Source organism: Polyodon spathula, chromosome 17, assembly GCF_017654505.1.
Source record: "Polyodon spathula isolate WHYD16114869_AA chromosome 17, ASM1765450v1, whole genome shotgun sequence".
NCBI lineage: Eukaryota > Metazoa > Chordata > Actinopteri > Acipenseriformes > Polyodontidae > Polyodon > Polyodon spathula.
This window is the reverse complement of record NC_054550.1, coordinates 25,490,319-25,514,180: the sequence shown is the minus strand read 5'-3', so window position 1 is coordinate 25,514,180 and position 23,862 is coordinate 25,490,319. Positions and strand designations below refer to the sequence as shown.

Here is a 23,862-nt window from a genome sequence, read left to right as displayed (position 1 = left end):
GTAGTAGATTAGAATGACAGGAAGGCTTCAGTGAGGGTGGGGGTTAGTGCGCCGGTAGCTGCAACTACCTTTTTGGTAAAAAGACAAAGAAAACCAAGGCCGGTTTCTGAAATTGCATAGAAGGAAAACTATTGGGTTTATATAATATTCACAGGCACCAAGCAATCCCTGTGTAAAATAAATGCAATGCATTTATAGAACTCTGTTGCTTTAAAATCACTGGCATTGCAGTGAATTGCTTTCAAAGAAAGATCTGTTCTGATTCTACGGTTTTTATTAAATAATTGCTGTAAAACCCTTAATGTAATTCGATTTGTATGCATCTGCCTTTTGCTTTGGTAAAATAAAGTGGTTGATTAGGTTAAATGATTTGTTAGATGTTTTTCATTCATTCAAAAGAAATGTTACAGGGGTCAGGATTTATTTATTTATTTAGATTGTGTATATATTCAGAGTTTTGAAATGCTGAACATTGCAGTGGTTTCATAACTTAATAGTTTTACTGAGAGTAACTATTTGGCCTCCTGGTTGCAAGCCCTTTTCTTTAACCACTGAACCACACAGCCGCCATATAAAGAAACAGACACCATGTTTTGGGGGTTAATTATTTAAAAGCTACTTTAATTGGTCTCTAGGTGCTAAACAATTGAAATGCTTTTTGTCCCACACAGGTCTTAATACACCTGCAGTAGAAAGACAGACGGCTTCTGAACGATGGGGGAACAGAAAGTTGATGGCGATGGACATGAAAAATGAAACGCTCCTCCCCAAGAACTGCACAGAACCAGGTACGACTGATGAATGTAATGGGAAATAATACCAGTAAATCGCAGTACAACAAAGTACTTGCCCTATCTGAAAAAGAATGGTTATTTTCAAATACCTAGCTAAATAAGATCACGAGGGTACCATTGCCATACATCTTCTACTTTTTATCACTGTATGAGTTGAATTTGGGGGGGGGGGGACTGCAGATAGACAGCAAACATTTCATTATTTAAAGTTAGTAATATACAAAAAGCAGCTTAGCTTATTACTGCTTAAGCGGTATACTGCTCAAGATTTTGTTTTAAGTCATTGCAGGTTTTTACTTGTCAGTTACTTTTCTGTCCACCTTTAATCACACAAGCAAAGCAATTTGGCATTGCCTGCTATTTTGTATTATTGTATTCTACAGAATCAGGTCCATTTACTTGAGAGTCAAGACGTGAAACAGTTTTGAAAGCGCTGCCCCCGCGGGTGTTCCAAAGTGAAATTTATTTCACATGAATCACTGGGCAGCTTGTGAGAAGAGAGATGCATTACGAACACCTGCCTGGGGAACAGAGTTTCACCCACTGGGCAAGCTGTGCATTGTCAAATGTGTTGTTGTAACTGCTGCAGTTTATGGGGGGAAACCAGTGTGAAAGTATATTTGTACAATAAAAAAATAAATAAAAAATTATGCATGAGTAACGCAAGATATCTGAGGAAAATCACTCTATGTATCCATATACTGTATAATGTAGTTAGACAGCAGTTTTATGCCGGTAATAGCCCTGTAACTGCAGCTATGAGGCAACTTCTTCAAAGATGTTCACTTACGATCATGGTGTGGTTATAGGGACCTACAATTGACTCAATCAGTTTTGACTGCTGTAAATCAAGGAGGTTACAGTCTGTGGAAAGCTACATTAAGACAGTGGTTATTTGTTGCCAACCACAGCGTGGTTCTGAAACGCAGAGCAAGCACATTTGATGTTTTATACTGCAGTTCTAATGCAATAACTAACAACGAACTGAAATTATTTCTGTTTCTACAGTACGTATTGCATTTTTTGTTCAAGTGGGGGTGAGTAAGCACTTCCAGTAGGGAGGCTTTAGAAGTTGAATTTGATAACAGAAAACCTGCAGATGTTGCTGTAGATGCCATATGGCCATTTTATTGAAGGAGATGCAATACTGCCAAGTTACAAACTTTTTCTTCATTGCAAACTGATGAATGTCTAACTAAATGAGTAATGTAGTTCTAGTTTTGATTTCATTTTGTTAATACAACACTGTGTCTGATTACAAATGACATTTTTAATGCTCAAAATAATGAAACTCTAAGTTTAATTATAAATGGAAGGCACATATGGAGACATATTAATTAAGTGATAACAACAAGGCAGATCCGGTGTAGAATGAGAGCAATTTCCTGAGTAGTTAAAATCCAATGGTGGTGGATTCTATTCTGAGCCTAATTTCCAGCAGCATTTGTCATTCTTCAGAAGGCTGTGCTGTTCTGTTAATGGGACCCAGTGTGATGGTTTGTGGGTGGGATTGTTTCATTCCAGGTTTAATAGGTATAATTGTTTATTTAACATTGGATACAAATGGAGTTTGCAGCGGCTAATATGCAGTCCCTAAGATGTGTGAGGTATGCATTCATAACTTCAACTTTAATTCTCTTTGGTCCAGTTTCTTCTTTTTTGGTAATTGGTCACATTAGCAGTGGCAGATCCATTCCACCATTGCCTGTCTCTAATAGAGATGGGTAAATTTTATAAATATGCTGGGTTTCATAACATAAATGATTAAACAACTACGGTATTTGAGAACTGAGAAGCCAGCTTTAGGAAATACAGTGTGTGATTATAATATTTAATAAAAGTGCTAGTCTTTTGCAAAGGCGAATGGCAGTGCTTTTTATATTTAAGTGAGTAAGCAATTCGTGTTAGTTAAGCCTAATCTCTCCTCCTATTTAAAAAAAGTCTTCCAGGTACCATCTATTTGTCGTTGTGTTGCTTTGGAGTTGCTGTTTTAAGTAATCCAAGGGCTTTTTACTTTAGAAAAATAGTACAAATTATTTTTGGTGTAAAACACCTTCACAAATGTGGCCCCATGTGTTTTGTTCCAGCATCAGAAACAGTGGAGAGTTAATTAACTTTAATGAGACACTCTTACAACACCCAACATCAAACGAGCCAGCAGAGCTGCCCTTGTACTCTCAGAACATTGGCTTCCTACAGTAGAATTGGAACTGTTACAGCAATTTCTCTTTTGTTGTTTTTTTCTTCTCATTAACTGACCGGAAACAAGCAGAGAGGCTGGCTTTGGAGCTCGTGGTTTGTATTAGATTGCACTGCTGAGAATATTCAGCGGAGTTCTTTCTTTAACTCTAAGAACTCTAACCAGAATAAAGTCGTGGTGAATTCTAACAACAATTTCAAGCCTGATTGGAATGGTGGAAACTAAACCAAGCAATTTCATTGGTTGCTGCCCAGGTTCTCTTGAAATGGCCAGTACAGGATTAACAATTCGAAATGTGAGCTCATAAAACATACAGAACACAAGTGAAACACTTTAAAATGTATGCATGCATGTATTTATTTATTTTTATTTATTTATTTTTTTTTTTTTTTTTTACTTGACACTGCTTGCAATACTAATTACAAACTAGGGGAATAAATAGCAGTCTTTACCAGAAAACGTATCATTGACTATGACCATTATTGCTAAACTTATTATGTGTGAGTGTGTTTGTGTGTGTGTGTGTGTATATAGATGAATAAAAAATACTGCCATGAATAGGTTGTCTTTTAAAATCAATTGATATTCTCCATTTAGTGTCGACTGTTTGCACATGGTTTGCTTTGAACACTTCCTTGAGTGATGCTATTTTAATTCCTTCATTTGCTCATTTACATACCAGTGTCAATAGGGACATATTTAGTTCACAGTTACATATTTTATAGAGTTCTGCATGTTATGGAAAAACAATTCATGCCATAGTCTCATATTTCACAATACCGGGTTGTGTCCCTTATACATTGTATGAAATGCAGACCACAAAACAACATAAATGTTTAGAGTAGGAATTCTGTATGTGCATATACACATGATGGGGAGAGACCTGTAGTTCACTTAGGTGCTTTTCTTGTGATATGAAAGAATATTTGTGATTATTTGTTTGCTTTGGCTACTTCTTAATTGATACACTATTCGCTGCCTGGTGATGCATCAAATGCTGTTGATGTGGAAGAAGAGGTTAAATAATCAAATTTGAAGTGAATGAGCAATGCAATCAATTTTGTTTTGTACTGCATCTAGTCATTATTAAATTTGTTGTATTGCTTGAGTGGAAAACTATGTTGGTGTCTTTTCCTGTACAGTACCACATATAAAGATATAGGTACAAGTGTGGTTTTCCTGTACGAAGTAATAAAATACTAACAACAAACGTACAATTTCAAACACAATGAACTCCTGGTAGACACGAAGAATGTTTTTTGAAAGAACTTAGGATAATTCTACATACTGGAAAATATTAATATATATTATATATATATATATATATATATATATATATATATATATATATATATATATATATATATATAATATATATATAATATATGTGTGTGTGTGTGTGTTATTTATTCATTTATATAATTTTAAAGAGTCATTTTAAATTATCCACAGCTCATCAGCTAAAGTGTCTTTATACAACTAAGAGCCAGCGCCATCTAGTGTGTAGCTGTGTGTTGCCAGCAATAGAAATAATACAAACTTGCCATTTTGATAATGCTTATGAATGTAAAAGTAACATTGACAGACCTGGACCAAGTTATGTGTCCAGTAATCAATGAGAACAGAAGGGCAGGTCGTGAAGACCAGTCCAAACACCTTTACACAGAGAAAACAAAATGTAAAATAATGCAGTTCTTTACTGTTTTAATGTGGGGATTGACAATTCACATTGTTAAATTTCTTTCACAGTTTCAGAGGTGCACTGAGCCGTTTTACCTACATTCTGATCCCTTGAACTCTGTCTATTCCAAGGCAATACTTCACATCAGCATTGCATGCAAAGCATTCGTTCCTTGCAAGCTGTGCTTGGGATCATCTCCAGAATGGCAGCTAATCTTGGTTTATCCCAGGCTAGATAAGTTGTATAAATTCAACTGAGTGCAGCGTTGCTTTTGTTCTTGAAGATATATGATAATACCGACTGTTCCGTTATTAATGAGAAAAAATATTATTTTCAGAGTTCTTTTAATTATCCAGAGGATTGAGAAGCATTGGCCCAAATCATTTGAATACTTAATGTGAAAGTGGAAAAAAAAGATATATATATATTGTGGTAGAGCAAAGCTCTGCCCTTTAAATTGGCAGGGATGGGGTTAACTTCCCCTACCTGCCTGGGTTTATTATGTTCAGGTGGCTGGGGTTGATTAGTTGATTAGGTTGATTAACGATCAATCAGCGCCCAGCCACCTGATATAAAAGGAGGCCTCTGCTTCTCATTTGGAGAAGGGAGCTGAGGAAGCAGGTTGGTGTTTGTTTTGTGGTTTTTGAATTTTCTAAATCCAGTGAAGGCATTGCCCAGCCTGGAAACTTTATTTTTGTGAGTTTTGTTTTTGCTTTATTTGTGTTTGAGTATCTGTTATTTTGCCCTTGTGCACTTTATTTTTGTTTATTTATAATAAAATTGTTATTTTTTTTTAACTGCAGACTGTCTCTGGGCCTCTATCCACTCGCCAGCCTGCCACATTTGGTGTCAGAAGTGGGATAGCGCCACCTAGAGGCTCAGAGCAGTATTTTTTTTTTTTTTTTTGGAGAAAAAAAAAATGGGAAAGAAGAGCAGACAGTGGAAAAGGCAGGACAAGCAGCAGCTGAAGAAATGTAAGCTGCTGCAGCCACCGCTGGAGGACCCGGCCAGCCTCTTCCCCTGGTGTTCCTGGTGTGGGAAGGAGGACCATCGTTGGCGGTCCTGCCCAGACGTGCCACCGGCAAACTGGTGTGGCCGGTGTGAGGAGGACGGCCACAACTGGGCAGGATGCCCCTACAACCAGGCCCAGGAAGAGGTGCAGTGTTCACCCCGGGCATCAGGGGCCACCCCACTACCTCCAGCACCACCACCTTCACCACCGTCCCAGGAGATCTGGGACTGGTTGATGCACCCTGAGGCAGACCTCGTCCACGATCTCCCCATAGTTATCAACACGCTGTGGTGTCGAGATGGGGAGAGGTGGGAACAGTGGGAGGAACAACACCACCCGGCCTCCTTCCCAGAGGTTGCCCTCATGGTGGTTAATTACCTGGCGGTAGACATGGGAGATCCACCGGTCACTCCAATAAAGAGAGGTGAGCCGCCTTCCCGAGAGCCAGAGAGGGGTGAGCCGCCTTCCCGGGAGCCAGAGAGGGGCGAGGGGCTGCCGTCGCTCCCAGAGCCAGAGAGGGGTGAGGAGCTGCCGTCGTCCCCAGAGCCAGAGAGGGGTGAGGAGCTGCCGTCGCTCCCAGAGCCAGAGAGGGGTGAGGAGCTGCCGTCGCTCCCAGAGCCAGAGAGGGGTGAGGAGCTGCCGTCGCTCCCAGAGCCAGAGAGGGGTGAGGAGCTGCCGTCGCTCCCAGAGCCAGAGAGGGGTGAGGAGCTGCCGTCGCTCCCAGAGCCAGAGAGGGGTGAGGAGCCTGCCGTCGTCCCCAGAGCCAGAGAGGGGTGAGGAGCTGCCGTCGCTCCCAGAGCCAGAGAGGGGTGAGGAGCTGCCGTCGTCCCCAGAGCCAGAGAGGGGTGAGGAGCTGCCGTCGTCCCCAGAGCCAGAGAGGGGTGAGGAGCTGCCGTCGCTCCCAGAGCCAGAGAGGGGTGAGGAGCTGCCGTCGCTCCCAGAGCCAGAGAGGGGTGAGGAGCTGCCGTCGCTCCCAGAGCCAGAGAGGGGTGAGGAGCTGCCGTCGTCCCCAGAGCCAGAGAGGGGTGAGGAGCTGCCGTCGCTCCCAGAGCCAGAGAGGGGTGAGGAGCTGCCGTCGCTCCCAGAGCCAGAGAGGGAGGAGGAGCCTCCGTCGCTCCCAGAGCCAGAGAGGGGTGAGGAGCCTCCGTCGCTCCCAGAGCCAGAGAGGGAGGAGGAGCTGCCGTCGTCCCCAGAGCCAGAGAGGGAGGAGGAGCTGCCGTCGCTCCCAGAGCCAGAGAGGGGTGAGGAGCTGCCGTCGCTCCCAGAGCCAGAGAGGGGTGAGGAGCTGCCGTCGCTCCCAGAGCCAGAGAGGGAGGAGGAGCTGCCGTCGCTCCCAGAGCCAGAGAGGGAGGAGGAGCTGCCGTCGCTCCCAGAGCCAGAGAGGGGTGAGGAGCTGCCGTCGCTCCCAGAGCCAGAGAGGGGTGAGGAGCTGCCGTCGCTCCCAGAGCCAGAGAGGGAGGAGGATCTGCCGTCGCTCCCAGAGCCAGAGAGGGGTGAGGAGCTGCCGCCGCTCCCAGAGCCAGAGAGGGGTGAGGAGCCGCCGCCGCTCCCAGAGCCAGAGAGGGAGGAGGAGCCGCCGCCGCTCCCAGAGCCCGAGAGGGAGGAGGAGCCGCCGCCGCTCTCAGAGCCAGAGAGGGAGGAGCCGCCGCCGCCGCTCTCAGAGCCCGAGAGGGAGGAGCCGCCGCCGCCGCTCTCAGAGCCCGAGAGGGAGGAGGAGCCGCCGCCGCTCTCAGAGCCCGAGAGGGAGGAGGAGCCGCCGCGCTCTCAGAGCCCGAGAGGGGGAGGAGCCGCCGTCGCCGCTCTCAGAGCCCGAGAGGGAGGAGCCGCCGCCGCCGCTCTCAGAGCCCGAGAGGGAGGAGGAGCCGCCGCCGCTCTCAGAGCCCGAGAGGGAGGAGCCGCCTCCGCCACCAGAGGGAGCCGGGCCGCAGTCGCCGCCTCCGCCACCAGAGGGAGCCGGGCCGCAGTCGCCGCCTCCGCCACCAGAGGGAGCCGGGCCGCCGTCGCCGCCTCCGCCACCAGAGGGAGCCGGGCCGCAGTCGCCGCCTCCGCCACCAGAGGGAGCCGGGCCGCAGTCGCCGCCTCCGCCACCAGAGGGAGCCGGGCCGCCGCCTCCGCCACCAGAGGGAGCCGGGCCGCCGCCTCCGCCACCAGAGGGAGCCGGGCCGCAGTCGCCGCCTCCGCCACCAGAGGGAGCCGGGCCGCCGCCTCCGCCACCAGAGGGAGCCGGGCCGCCGCCGCCGCCTCCGCCACCAGAGGGAGCCGGGCCGCCGCCTCCGCCTCCGCCACCAGAGGGAGCCGGCCGCCGCCGCCTCCGCCACCAGAGGGAGCCGGGCCGCCGCCGCCGCCTCCGCCACCAGAGGGAGCCGGGCCGCCGCCTCCGCCTCCGCCACCAGAGGGAGCCGGGCCGCCGCCTCCGCCTCCGCCACCAGAGGGAGCCGGGCCGCCGCCGCCGCCTCCGCCACCAGAGGGAGCCGGGCCGCCGCCGCCGCCTCCGCCACCAGAGGGAGCCGGGCCGCCGCCGCCGCCTCCGCCACCAGAGGGAGCCGGGCCGCCGTCGCCGCCTCCGCCACCAGAGGGAGCCGGGCCGCCGTCGCCGTGCTACCTTGGAGATTCGGGGCCCCCTCAACCAAAGAAGGCTTGGGGGCTCCGACATCAACCCCGCCCACCACCACCCACCATAACAGCCCACCCAAGGGACATAATTGGACTCTTGGGGGGAGGGGGGGGGGGGGGGTGGGGGGAAGGGGGGAGTTGGCCGATTGCGGCCAGTGTACGTTGTACATGGGGGGAGGTGTGTGGCAGAGCAAAGCTCTGCCCTTTTTAAATTGGCAGGGATGGGGTTAACTTCCCCTACCTGCCTGGGTTTATTATGTTCAGGTGGCTGGGGTTGATTAGTTGATTAGGTTGATTAACGATCAATCAGCGCCCAGCCACCTGATATAAAAGGAGGCCTCTGCTTCTCATTTGGGAGAAGGGAGCTGAGGAAGCAGGTTGGTGTTTGTTTTGTGGTTTTTTGAATTTTCTAAATCCAGTGAAGGCATTGCCCAGCCTGGAAACTTTATTTTTGTGAGTTTTGTTTTTGCTTTATTTGTGTTTGAGTATCTGTTATTTTGCCCTTGTGCACTTTATTTTTGTTTATTTATAATAAAATTATTGTTATTTTTTTTAACTGCAGACTGTCTCTGGGCCTCTATCCACTCGCCAGCCTGCCATATATATATATATATATATATATTCCTATCCATATATATATATATATATATATATATATATTCACGTGCAATTTTTTTGGAAATGCTTTGACCTTGTTTTGATCTAGAACTTTCACAGTATCAGAAGCTGTATTTTGATTTGCTTTATTTCGTTAAAAAAAAGTTTGAATTTTGTTTTGATAACCCTTATAAAAATGTATCCTAGTAAAAGCAAATTATATTAAAGCATGGTAACGAATAGTTAAGCTTTGAAAAGAATAGCTATTCATGGTAAAGCATGTGAAATAAACATGGCAAAACAATATAGACTGTATTAAATACGTATTATAACCATGGGGGGGGTGTCTGTAGTTCAGCGTCTGGAGCACTGCCTAGCCAACTATTACGAAACTTGGAACATTATTTGATTTAATCTATTGAGAGTGTCGGATTCTGGGGATATATGGAGCTGCATGATAGCAGTAGTTGTGCAAGGCCAAATTGAAACACTGCCAGAAATATTTACCCTCCCATATTTTATTGAACTTTGAAGGGGAATTTGTCCCCAGCTGTATAGATGATTTATATTGCTGATAACTGATCAATTCAAAATTGAATAAAATAAACCATGATTTATGTTTGCAGTTTTGCACATGATGTATTTTTCGCTGAATATTTTCAGTGTCTCTCAACCATCTCTATAAAGTACAGATTTAACAGCCTAACACTGTGGTTTTCAAACTTTGTAGGCCCTGTACCCCTTTCCAGAAAGTCTAGTCTACCGTGTACCCCCATCTGAGATAGGGTCATAATATACCTATGAAAACAGGAAAAAAAAAAAAAAAAAAATCTAATTACTATGCTTAAGTACTTACTGATATTAACTGATATATATATATATATATATATATATATATATATATATATATATATATATATATAGTTATATGCTTACCTACCAATGTGATGGATGTGCCTGCTTTTCATAACAGATTTCAGTAAAACTACTCCCTGATTTGTTATCAATGCAGCTCCTAGACACAGGACACAGTTATTCTGTATTTTAAAATAAACAAATAGGACTTCAAGTTACAAAACAATTTAAGTGACTCATTAAAAAAATACAAATAAACAGGACTCTATTTGCTGCCTCAGAAGGCACAGGGAAGGAGGAGGGGCTAGAGTTCAGCCAATTATTGTTCACGGATAACTGCTGTTAAACTAATTTCAATAAAATACAATTAAAACTAAAAACGCTATGTAAAATTATTTCAAAATCCAGACCAGTAAGTGGCAAAACGAGTCCAAAAAACAGGTTATGCTTTTGAAAACAAAACTAAGGTTCTAATTTAAAACAAAATCAGAAAGCAATTCAACAAAAATCATGCATTTTTTCCAACAAATGCAGAAGTGTAGAGAGAAAACAGACTGGGCATTTACTGTACACTCAACGCACACTCACTATCAGCAGCTGGTTGGGTGTTTATAGTTCACCTCGCCCAACAGAAAGGAAACGCACACCGGTACGGCTGTGATTTTATTTGAAAGGAGATTCAACATTGTTAATTAGATTGCAAAGTTGCAAAGTACTACAATGTGGTAAAATAAATATTTAAATAAATAAATAAATAAATAAACAAAAATCCGTTGTCCGCCATTACAGGATTTTTCTCGCGTATCCCGAGGGGCGCTCGAGTACCCCCAGGGGTACGTGTACCGCACTTTGAAAACCTCTGGCCTAACACATAGGCCAACGCATGCAACTACTAGTCAAATCGTTATTAGATCTTGTAACAAATATGCAATTTTCCTCCCTCTCAAAATGTACATTTTTATAGCAAAGGTACTAAACAAAATCCTCTAATTGTCACATTATTTTTTTTTTATCCAGGTGTATAAACTGTGTAAAATGATCTAACTTCAAGCACTTAAAACTACAGTACAAGAAAAATGTTTGTGTCGGCTGATCAGCTGTGTTATACATATGTGCTTAATACCAGGCTCAAAACCAAACTCCCTGTAACTAGTTGTTGGGCATTTAATTCAATTAACTTAATGTTAAACTTCTTAAATACACAAACAAAGCCTTCCCTTATTTGCACTTGTCTAAACAAATATTGAGTAACAACTGATGACAGTGTGATTTTTAATGTATAACCTGTTGTGACCAAATTAACTAAAACCTCTCATATTCTATCTGCCATTAGTTGTCTTGCCTGTCTTTTATCTGTTAGATCTAAAACAATTTAGATTTTACTTCATGATTTTTTCACATTGCTTGTCTCTATAGAAATGTCTGTGGGATTGTAGCTCTGGGCTCCTTATAAATGCCTAATGTATAATACATGGTTTCAACCATGTTAATGGCAATTGATGGAAATATTTGAGTACTAGCACAGCCCTACTTTATATGACAGGGCAACCTTTTAGCAATGGACTCTATTGATATCCCAACTCATTTATGTATATTGTATTGATTTATTGCTTTGAATAGTTGAACACATGGAAGTAAAAGTGCACCACAGTATGGTAAAGTATTGGTACTTCATGGGAGATGATTGACTTTAATTGAGACCTATTATCTTTTAAGTGTTTGAAGCATTTAGAGCAGGAAGGTGTTTTGAACTGGCTTTGATTAGCCCTAGTGGAGAGACGCTAAGAAAAGTTGTGCCCTTTTGTATCAGGTAGGAGGGAGGAGTGAGCGTTTCTCCCCACAGACACATGTATATGAGATTCTGTCAGGTTTAGAATGCAAAACATTCATTTTAGCAATTGCAACTAGCCGAAATGAAGAAGCAATTTCAAGTGGGAGAAAAAATGTAATCTTTATTGACTGTCGAAACATTGATAAGAGCCAGGTCTCGGCACAGACTTCATTGTCTTGTCTAGGAATGCTTATTTCCACCTCCTGGACAGCTCTTGAGCTTCAATACATATCACTCTTCCTTAATGACTTTGTGAAGCCAGGGAAATCTGTCAGTGTTCGGAGTGGGAGTTGTGAACAGCGCAGCCTTATGTGCTTCAGTTGTAACAAACACAAGGAGTGGGAGAAACGATGCTACACAGCTTGACAGCTGTGGAAGTTTGGCACCAAAGAGCAGACCCCCTACCCCCGTACACATTCACACCCTTTTGTAACTTCTGTTTGCAGTACAATAATACGAGAACCAGACCACATAATCTAATTCATGGTATTCTCCACATTTGTTTCTCTGTTTTGTAAACTAAAAGAAACATCAAATTCAGTGAAAGTGCTGTATTTTGGTTTCTTGCTGTGAGGAACTTTCAGTATCTGTGCACAGTCCCCTCCCTTACCCAAGCACACACAGTGATAGCTGGGAGACATTTTAGGAGCTCTTTCCAAGAGTTAAGCCCCACTGTATAATTCCTTTAAACAAAATGATTTCTCGTATAGGGCAATTCCAATACTTTACCCTTATTCCAGTACTTTATCCCTATTAGCAGTTTTGTAAATGGTTTTGGTGCTCTAATGCAATGTATATTAGCCTGGGTTGGGACCTTTTCTTTCAGAAGCTGGTATTGATTTCACTGAAGTAGTTGACACTGTCATTGGTAATTATGTCCTTGGGCTGCAGTGTAAGCAAACTGCAGGTCACAGCTGCTTATGGCTAAACTTGCTTTACCAAGTCTGCACTAAAGTGACAAGACTTTAGAGGTTTATAGCATTTATCAAGCTATCATGAAGGTTACAAGCGTTTGTCACCTTTAGTAAAACCTTGTCTGGCACATCTGTGTGGTATCTTTTGTATCTTTTTTATTTTTATTTTTTTTTAAATGTATACAAAGTTCTGTAAAATGGACTGTGATTAGCTGTTTTCTAAAGAGATGTTACCCAATCCACCAATCATAATGCTTCTTTCATAATCAAATAAAACCCTTTATCTTCTCAATGTATGCGAGCAACAAAATCTAGAATAGGTTGGGTGGTTTGAAGAAAGGGTGGGAACGTTGCTGCAGTTTTCCTCTTGAAAGAACAGAACGTCTTTTTCCTAACCTCTTCCTTTCAAAATTGTCTGCTTAATTTGTGTTTCATGTCATGCCCCTGAATTCATTTCAGTTTGTGAATATCCCAAGCCTATAAAAGGGCTATTTTTAATAATCCAAATTTCAAATTCAATTTATTCTTCAATTATTTCTATAATTTTTTGACTTTTAGGTGGAAGTTGAAGCCAGGGCCCACCCAATTATCTAGCAAGAATGAAGAAAATGTGTCAATTTGCAAGATCTCAAAATGTGATTGCTATTCATGACCTGAAATAAATCATTCTAAAAGGAGAGTGCGTACAGGCAAATGCAGGCAATAAATTAATTTCAGTTGTAAAAAACACAATATACTTTAAACATTATATGTTTTTGGCAAAGGACCATCCATACCATGAATGGTCTTATTGTTAAGCTGTTCATTTTAAAGATCTCTTAACCATGGCTTGGTTTATATGCACAACAAGAAATAAGTCTAGCATTTTTTCGCGCTATTTTGGTAGCACCTGTCTGCAATGTGGTTTCCTTTTAGGGAGATAAATTTACCTTTAAAATTCAAATTGCCTAATTAATATTACAATATGGGAGGGTATATTTAAATTTGTCAGTGTTCCAATTTTGGCTTATTTGAGACTTCATTCATCATTCTCTTTTTACATGTAATGAACCAGGATAGAAGTAGATGGGGAGGGTGTGATTTTATTGCAAGTCTTACCCAAATCCTACCCCTTAGTCACTAAATATTATTGTATCTATTAGTCTCTTCCTTATCAATCCAGTTTGTGATCCATCCCACAATTGCCGTGGTAAATATTGTCAGTTTATTACAATGTCTGCACTTTTATCAGCCTCAAAAGATCATCTTATTCTTCTTCATACTGGAGATTTCAAAGCCATGTTCTGGTTTGGTCCAACTGGATTTTCATCAGCAAGCTGTCCAGGTCCTGGAAAATGATGGGACAAGCAAGCATACAGATAGAAGAGGATTACTCTGAGAAACATGTATCATTTTCTGTGCACTGATCCATGCAGTGTTTATGTGTACACCTGTCAGTGAGTGTATCACTTGACTGATCCTCCATCGTATAGTTACATATGCAATTTGAATGATTGAGTGGGAATTGATTCCTGCTGATTCCTGGGATACAGGTGCTCTGTAATGAGATGATGCGTCTCTTGGGGGTGATCCCAGTGAAATACATTTTTATAATCTGGTGGGGACGAAATGAAAAACACTGAGCTTGCATTTTGAATTTCATTACAACACCATACCACAGTTGTTTATGCTAAATAGGCTGTCCAAGATGTTGATCCTTTAGGAAAGAAATATAAAATGATATTGCAACAGTATAGAAAAACATACATGTATAGATAAGCATTTAGAACAGACTGCTGTCAGATTAATGTTATTGTTTTTGAAGCAGAGTAATGCTTTGTGTAAGAAAAAAAATCATATTGCCTACGGGAATTTCAAATGTAGTATGTATTAGTAAGCAATTGTTTATTATTATTATTACTATTATTGTCAATATGATTACAAAGGTTCATACTTTTAATTTTATAAAGTTTATACAAACAGTCAATTTGACAGATGTTTGAGTGTATTGATTATGTGTTGCTATTCTTTTATATATCAAATAGAAAATACCCTAATGATGGCACTCTTTTCCTAGATGTTCATTTGACAAACCAATCGCCTGGGGAGAAGCCATTGCTGTGTGTTTGGAGCATTTGATAAGCTATTTTTATAGCGAAACACTCTGTGCTGAGCTGCAATGTTGACAAGCACCATTAAATTAATTTGTTTATTATCTGATAATTAAGCTCCACCTACTGAGCTCTTAAAATGATCAAGAATTTTTTAGAATTTGTGGCTCCCTGTGGCTTTTTCCTTCAAAACTTGTATTATTATTTCAAGCTTGTATTTAGATGGGAACTTAAGCAAGAATATGGATGTGAGGCAGTAACTCTGGCTAATGCCTTTTAACAGTGCAATTACTGAATATTTTGTCTGACAGACTTCAATCACTAAAATGAAGTATACCCCACTTCAAGATTCGTAGCTTGATCATAACACTGCATTTCATATTCTGTTACTAATATACTCACATTGGAAAAATATTGTAGCATTCATGGGGGAAGGCAGCAGCAGGGCAGGTAGGTGATGTAATAGCATACAGAGACATAAGCCCGATATACGCTCTTTTGTACAGCGGTATCGGCGCTATGCTTAGTGCGAGAGGTCCCAGGTTCGCGTCCGCGTTCCGCCTGTGTGTGGATTGCCTTGCCCTCTGTGATGCCTGCGGGAACTGAGTTCGCTACTGTATGTATGTATGCAGTTCTTTGTCGAGTTTAATCCCAAATAATGCCTTGTCAAGGACTACAGTCCCACAATTCACTGTAGAGATGAAGCATTCCTAAGGATACTAATGACATTGTAAAACAATTATGATTTCATATTAAAACGGTAAAAGAGAGGTTATTTATAAATATAAATGAGTTTGTTAAGTTGATCATGATAGGTTATATTTGCAATAACTATCAGATTGTTATTGATTAATACTAGTGATGGGCACTATTATCAATATTTTGATATGAAATCGTGGGATTAAAAAAAAAAGAGAGAAACTTTATTTCTAATACTGCTAAACATACAAACGCAGTATAATCAAGTTTATTTTATATTAACTTACAACAAACCCTATACATACCAGTCATGGTCAGTCTCGTTGGCAAACACCACACACTAAAGTATTATTTAACCATTTTATTGATTGGCATTTAGGTACCAACCGCTATTTGCATGCTGCATTGTTTTGAGATATGTGCATGTATTGGTGGTTGATTGCGTTTTGTCTGTATGATTGATTTACTTCCACTATTATCAATGTATTTTTAAAATTTGAACTTTCATTATTATAAAGGAGATGTACTTTTAAAACCATCAAAACACCTGAAAAGCATGCAAAATTCAGTGTGACACCATACTTAATATTTTTGGATGTGCCATGAGTCAGCATTTATACGCAGAGCAGGTGAAGATTCAATTACTTCTGGATTGGCTAAAAAAAAAATACCAATCCCGAAGTCTGTACGCAGTGAAGTATAGAAATATTTCAGTTTTGAGGTGGCTGATGAAATAGTAAGACCTTGGTTTTCTCCACAGATATTGTGAAGCAAAGCTCTACCTAAATTGTTGCTTTTCATATGTAAATATCTTTTAATGTCTGTGTGTTTGATATTGCAATTTGTTATATTTCTGTGTTTTATAAGACTTCGATATAGTCTATCAAAATAATGTGCATGATATTGATAAACAATTTTCATATCATTGCCCACCACTAATTGATACTCAATTGTGTGAACAAGGCAAACTTTTAATACTTAATAACTTCAGATCTATAAAATATGAGTTTGGGCACACGCCGCACACCCCAATTTAGAATTTCTCGTTCAGTCATCGTGTCCTGTTGACTGTAAAACTGACCCCAGGGGCCTCAAAGGCTCTCTCATGGAACTGGTATACTAGATTGTAACCATTAACCTGTACCCCTGCAACACTGCCCCTAATAGATATAGTACCACATGGAACAAATGTGGTATTACTTACGTCCACTGAGGGCACTAGTTGTTACACTGATGCTATGTCCACCTGGAAGCTACTTTTCAGATGAGATGCAAGAGAATCCTTTTGGTTTGGTAAAGCAATATAAAAGAAATAAAAAGGTTGGAGGGTCTTTGTAATTCCCTAGGGGATTTGGGAACAGAGGTTTGTGACTAACAAAACAGTAGAAATGTTGCCAGTAATCTATTACAGAAGCAGAGCAGTCTGCTCTCCAAACAGTAATTCCAGATGGCCGCACAGCCATAGCTGTGTTTACTGTGAGTAGACATGAGATGGTGAAACGACAACACAAAGTAGGCAATTTTTAAATTGTGTCCCTGTATGTGGATATGCGTCCACGTCACAAATACACCACATAATGTATCACAATGATCAGTAATCTCTTTGGGAGAACCCGAGGACTAGAGTGTTCACAAATGATTGTGTTCCTAATAACTCCTCCAAAAAAAAAAAAAAAAAAATGTTGATAATTGGAACCTAAACCATGGCTTTTTGAATACTCATTTATAGCTTTTTTTTTTTTTTTTCTAAACCAAATCTTTGGTCAAGCACCCTATTAGCAGACCAAGGATAAATATAGTAGTTAAGTAAGTGTCTCATGTACCACTTTAAGTGGATTGAATTTATTTAGCACTTTAATGAAAATCGAGCACTTTAATCACCTTGACCTAGTTGGTATATTAATATGAAGGCTATTCTTGGGCAGGGCATGAGACGTAATTCAATCAAGTCAGTGATGTGCTGCTCCACTTAGCCCATTGTAGAAATTGTTAGTCCTTTCTGGCATTGGTTCTGGGCAGACACCAGGTTAATAGTGAGCGTGCCAGGTGACCGTAAGAAGGAGGCCAATATGTTACCTTACAGGTCACTGTTTATTTGACGCGAAAGCTTATGTCCAAAAAAGAAATAGTTTTTTGCCAGCTTAAAGAAAGTCCTCTTTTCCTATTTGGCTCTGTGTCTGCATTAACTAATATTTATTAAAATTACTTTAAAAGAAATCACTGAAACTGAGCACAGCTAACATCTACACAAACTAAATCCTGTCATACTGCTCTTGGGGCAAAAGTGAATCGCCTAATCAACCTTTTAATTGATTAATTAAACCTAATTTCTTCATTCCTTAAGATCGGACTATTAGTGTCAATTGGGTTATTGTCAACATGGGTGATAGATAGATCGAGATAAGAATGAGAGAACTGATTCCTGAATATGTGTTTTCAAATGAAGATTTCAATGGCTGATTGTTCTGATCCCAGCTGAGGGCAGCATGAGGTAATTGGAAATCATGATGTGTATTAGAAATCAATCGAAGGCCCTACAGCTTGGGCTTCGATCAGGTTCTAGAATATGTTCCTCCTGCACACCAAACTAATATACAAGGTGGCACTGGTACAGTAGGTTCATTTTTTGGTGGATTAGGTAGACCTGGAAAAACTGGTATCTTTTTATATTGTGGTTCATTTCAAGGTTGGGTTGAAGCACGTTGGCAAACTGGCAGTGCAGCTGTATTGCACAGCACCTGTTGCATGGGGATTGATTGAAGGCTTCACTCCCCAGCACTGTCAATCTGGTACCTTCTTATACAGGGTGCATTTGTCATGAATCGATACAGAACCAATGGGTGGCTGGCATTTTAAAATGTTGGAACTCAATGTGTTGCCATGAGGACTGCTCTGTGTGTCGCCTTTTAGGGTGGTTAGTGGTGGGAATTGAAAATGTCAGAGCAGGTGACAGGAGGATAAAATAACGTTATCTTGATACCGCTGACTGTCTCTCTCTCCCAAGAAGGATATAAAAACGATGTCAAATTCTGGTCTCAATGTGATGACTGCGGGGGGGGGGGTATGGAATATAGTGACCTTTCAACTTGTTCATTGTAGTGTATGCTACTTTTGAGAATCGAGAACTGAGACTGGACTTTTGCTTTAAAAAGCAAATCGAAAGGTTTAAACAAAAGCAAAACCAACAGTAACTATTGGAGTTGTGTGCATATTGGTTTTGTCATTATTCACAAGGTTTAGAAAAAATAGGAAGGATATGCAAGCACAATGGCGGAGTGTTTGTGGATCAACTGCCAAGAAGCCCAAACCTGCTGGAAGACACTAGGAGAATGGTGCAGGGATTGAAAATGCAAACAGCTGACCTTCAAATGTTCTCTAAAATGTTTGATAAAAAAAATTCTAGGGGAAGTTAACGCTGTTTTGCCAGCAGCTCAGTGCCCACTCTCCATAGCCCTCCTTTTGTACAGCTCTTATTCAGTTCAAAGAAAGCGCGGCACAGCAGGGCTCCATGGGGGACTTCCCTTCAGCAGGGGCAATGGTCCCATGATGATTTTTGCCTTTTAAGCAGTTGTGCAATGCTTCTTTTTTAGGCTCGCTTTTAATCAGTTAAAAGAACCCCAGGAGCACCCTTGAGTTATCTGACATGAGAGTTTCTCTACTGTTTATAGAACTGCATTAAATATTCAAATCGATCCCTTAGAAATACAAGCTTAAACAGATAAATGTGATATTCAGCCAGATGACATCATGTCATCTGGCTTTTTTTTTTTTTTTTTTGTGTAGCTTGCATTCATTCAAATCCAATGACAGAATGGCTAGGCAAATCGCTGTGTTTGCAAGTTTATCAAGGTTGTTTGTATACTTAATTGGTTTATTGTTGAGCAGAGATTAAATGAGAAGCAGGAGTCGGTATAAAAGTAGCACATTTCCATTGTTCCAAACTCTCCACAGGGAAAATTGATTTATTGGAATTCAGGTTATAAACACATCAAGCTAATGTGACAGAGGTCACACAAAATTTAAGAGGGTCCTGTTCACCTCGGGAACCAGACTATAATCAGAAATATAACGAACAGCCTTTGCATGTTGAAAACAACATTTTTTGTAAAACACACCACAGGAGCAGTCTGTCTGCAGCTTATAAAATTGATATATATATATATATATATATATATATATATATATATATATATATATATATATATATATATATAGATATATATATATATAGATATATATATATAGATATATATACACACACCATACCTTTCGTATGATGTTTGCAGTCCTTCTCCGTTGTTCTTTTTGCAGTTACTCATACTGTGTTTTTAATTAATATGCCTGTCTTAAGGTGTCTTGAGTTCAGGAGTTGCTTGTTCACTAGTGCAGGGTTAAAAATAAGGTTCATATTGTAAAGCAGTTTGAGCCATTCCAGTCTTTACTAAGAGCTTAACAAGACACCTGAGCTTGTTACCTACACACCGTGGCAAATCAAACTTATGTTAAAACCTTATTTCCATCCCTGCAGTGTCTTGTAGAAATTAACAGTTATACATAACTATGCTACAGGTGTCCTACAGTATAAACTGGAGCCTGTATGTGCCCTTGCTATTTCTACTCTTGCATCTGGCAGAGCAACCCTGAGTACCAAGGGGCGGGGGGAGGTGCTGTCAGCCTAGCTTTTTGAAACACTTCTGGTCCCTTGAGGACAGTTCGGAGTGTCTTTATCAATCATAGTGGCTGCAGTCATGTTTTCAAGGGATGTCGCTGCACGTGAATAAGCATCTGTGTGCTTGCTTCCAGATTAATGGGTTTGTGATTTAGGGATTGCTCTGTTGTAACACAGGCCTCAGAAGTCATTAACTTGTTATGTTCTCTGGAATAAAGCAGCAAATTGCACACTATATAAGGAGCTTTTTTTAATAGGCATAACAGTTTTTTTTTTGTTTGTTTTTACGACATAATGATAGTGCTGTTAAAATTGCAAAAACGATAAAGTGAAGCAGCTGTCAAAACTCGAGCAAAGACGAGTCGTGTGTGTGGGAGGTTGTGTAAGGATATGGTGATATTGCACATGAATATAGATGAGTAAAGATAAATACAGTTTGGTTGATGGCTTTCTTTTTGAGGAGATAGATTTTCCAGTCTGTTTAGGACTAGGATTAAAACTAAATAAAGTACAAAATAATTTGGTATGGCACAGTAAAAGTGTGACTTTGCCACCATTTTGTTTTTCTAAAAGACTTTAATATACAAAGGTGTGTTTTGTTTGAGCAACAGGAGCTGGGGTTCTTGGATGTTCATGTGCATTGAAACTATTGTCTTTTTGATGTTAAAAAGCAACAGTTACTGTCATTCAGGCTCCTGTGTGCACCATTCAAGTCTAAAAGCGTAAGCCACAAATACAATACTACCGTGCATATGCATACCACAGCACCAGAAACCACCCTGCTACATGATTCCACGGACAATCTTGTATTAGGATTTCCATTCATGGCTTTAGCGCTTGTTTTTGAACCCCCACCCCCACCCCCCCCGAAAGCAATTCAGGTTCTTCCCTTCAGATGCATTTAACTGGTAGGTAGGGATTTCCCATCTTGGTAATGGGCTGTTAGTGACCTGAAATTACCTGACAGCAGTTCCAGAGTGAGTATTGAAACCAGATAACCAGGAAATACTTGCAGTAACTATCTACAGATATCTAAAATGCATAATAGTTAGCATTAGGGCTGTGCAAACGTCATTGTAATAAAATATTCCAGAGATTTAATGCATGCAAATAATTTTAATTTCACTTTATTAAACCAGATATGTAAAACAGTAATATGGCAAGTATCCCTTTTTATATTCCTACAGTAATTTTAGGTAGATTTTCTTTTGTCTAACAGTAACAAGCTTCAAAAGCAAACCAACAGTAATATATGCTCATTAGGCAATATATTCATCAATACAGATTTTTGTTCTTGGAACTTGTAGGCGCTATAGCAATAATTGTGAAGACTTTCATAAATAGAAATGCATACAAAAGTGTTTCTTAATCTGTAAATTCGGTTATGTTCTAGTGCCACATTTCCATCTTCCATACGAAACCAGTATGTAAAACACAATCTCGCCTCATTCCGAGTGCCAGCTTCACCACCCGTCGGTCTCTGTTCTGGTTAAGTTAACGTCACACTTGTTTAGATAGCAGCCACAGCTCCCAATACAACCTTTAAAGTATGACGTATATCAATATTTTCAATGTATAAAAAAGTGTCAACAAATTGTCATCTGATCTGTAATCTAATTACCTTTTGAATTGCAAACCATTAACCACCATGGTGCTTACCAAGAAGTAGATCCAGCAGACACTGATAACAAAGCAAATGGACGCATCGTTTGAATACACACTGAGGAAGGCTTACAGTCGCAACACGTCTGTACATGTGCCTGCCGTTTTTTAAAACAGAATTTAAAATGAATATATAAATATCCTCTTTTTTAAAAGTTATGACGTTAGTGTTTGACCAGAGCACCCAAAATTAGTGTTATGAACTGGGATTCCAAGTGTTCTTTGGAGTTGAGCAAGCCCTTTGATTATTTTATTGAGGTTACATTAGCAGCCTACTATATAAGGAAGCATGGTTTAATATGACAGTAACTAATGATGGAGAGTGCTCAAGGGGGTACATTATCACATGGATGCATTTTATAAAAGCAACTCCAAATTTTACTCTTCTAAAGGTTTTGCCCTGTGAATCCAAAAGGAACATGTAAACAAACAGCCCTACTTCCACTCTACTGCTGTTCAGTTGCTTTTTATATTAGGTGTCCTCTTGGCATCTACCTGCAGCTCCAGTGGTCCATTTCATGGTCTGTACATTTAGAGGAACATCATTGTTTGTTTTCCATTTGGTGACCCTGTCAGGTCTAGATAAGGCTCTGATGATTTTTCCTGAAAGTCCTTGAGGGATTGAATTCTTAGAGTGCTACCCTTTGTTTTGTTTTTTTACTGAGATGAAAGAATGAACAACAGCTCACAATGCAGGGGTGCAGCATCTAAGATGGATTCAATGCAGACAGACATCACCACTTTTATGACCTGCGTAATTTTGTTCTTGTTTCTTTTTGGTATTCGTGATCAGTAGAAAATTGTAGGTTTTATCATGTGTAATTTCTAATGGGCATATATGTGTTTCTAAATGAATTATGCCTGTTTTGCCTCCATCTATTCAGGTTGAATAATGCTGTGAAAAAAATACTCTCCTGACTGTTTTTTTTTTTGATGTGTACATATAATAAATTATATACGGTGTGATGTTAATGAATAATACAACAGATAAATGTGCGTTAAATTATTAAATAAAAAAACAAAAGTAAAATGTAGCACCACACTGTCACTGTGCAGTACTTCTCAGTATGTTGGCGCTCAAGGGTGTTGATCCTCTGAAACCAAGGATTCTTAATTCCCTTTCCACACAGCTGCTCCGTTTTTAGAATCTGTACTCATCCCAGCAGTAATTTGAGATTCTGATGCACAGCAGGTGGTTAGCCACCTCAATGATAAATCTCTACAATAACAGCCTTGGGTATCCAGTGATGTGCCTTTGTGGCAGACTCCCCGAGTGAAGCTACAGTCAGAACGATCTATCTGAATACCAGGTGCTTTTATGTGGAACTCCAACTGCAGTGAATGCATTAAGTTGGACAAATAACCACTGAGGTATGCAGCTATTTTACCTGGTGTGTTTTTGCACTGTAAATACAGTTTCACTGTGACCATATACTTTAAAGACAGGCTTGTGGGGATTTTAAATGTTTGTTTTGTTTATTTTATTTGTTCTGTACTGCAGATCTAGTTAAGCATTTGTTTTATTAACATTTTTACAGGATAGGCTTAGTCCTATAGCGCTTTTGATCATGTATCGCAATACATACACCCCTCTATTACGATACAGAAGATTGCTCATGATCTTTCAACCAATTCAAGCACATTTCACTTTCTGTATTCCACAACACCTCAGTTAAACACTATTCATGACATCAACCGTACCAGCACGGTAAAAACTGAGTGGCACGGTTGATGCAGCAACTTTATAACGAACCTGTACTCTTAACATTAGGAGTTGTTTGTTTTTAAATCATTTGATTTTGAATCACTTGGCAGTACATGTATTCTGTAGCCCTGCTTATAGAGCACGCTGCTAAAAGTCAGAACTGTATTTACAAAATTGTTGCACTTGTGGCAGAGGAACTAGTTATAAAACAAATGAAACCATACCACCTGTGGATTTTTTTATTTGTATTACTTTAAGTGCCTAATCTAATTTATGCATTTTATAAAGCTGAAGAAGGGAGGGGAAAGCCCTTTTGAGATTCACTGTAACGGGACTACATCAATGGTATCGACATGCCTCACCCTGGCCTCCTACCATCTCAAAGGTAAATATTGATAGCAGAGCATATTCCATATCCATTACCGTCTTTGCATCTTGTTTACAAGTGCACTAATGTCAAGTACAATTATAAAATCCCCTAGTCCATGTATGGGGGATTTCTGGACATGTTGTGTGATTGACTGGACTTGTATAGATGTT

At 40.7% G+C, this 23,862-nt stretch overlaps 1 protein-coding gene across 1 annotated transcript in view; it reads left to right on the top strand.

Annotated features, from left to right (window-relative positions):
- The window catches only part of LOC121329641 (sodium/potassium/calcium exchanger 4-like), a 57,974-nt gene that overhangs the window by 7,907 nt on the left and 26,205 nt on the right, over positions 1 to 23,862 (top strand). The window contains exon 2 of the mRNA XM_041275338.1: positions 672 to 788. Coding sequence (XP_041131272.1) covers positions 672 to 788 — 117 coding nt within the window. The remainder of the gene's footprint in view (positions 1 to 671; positions 789 to 23,862) is intronic.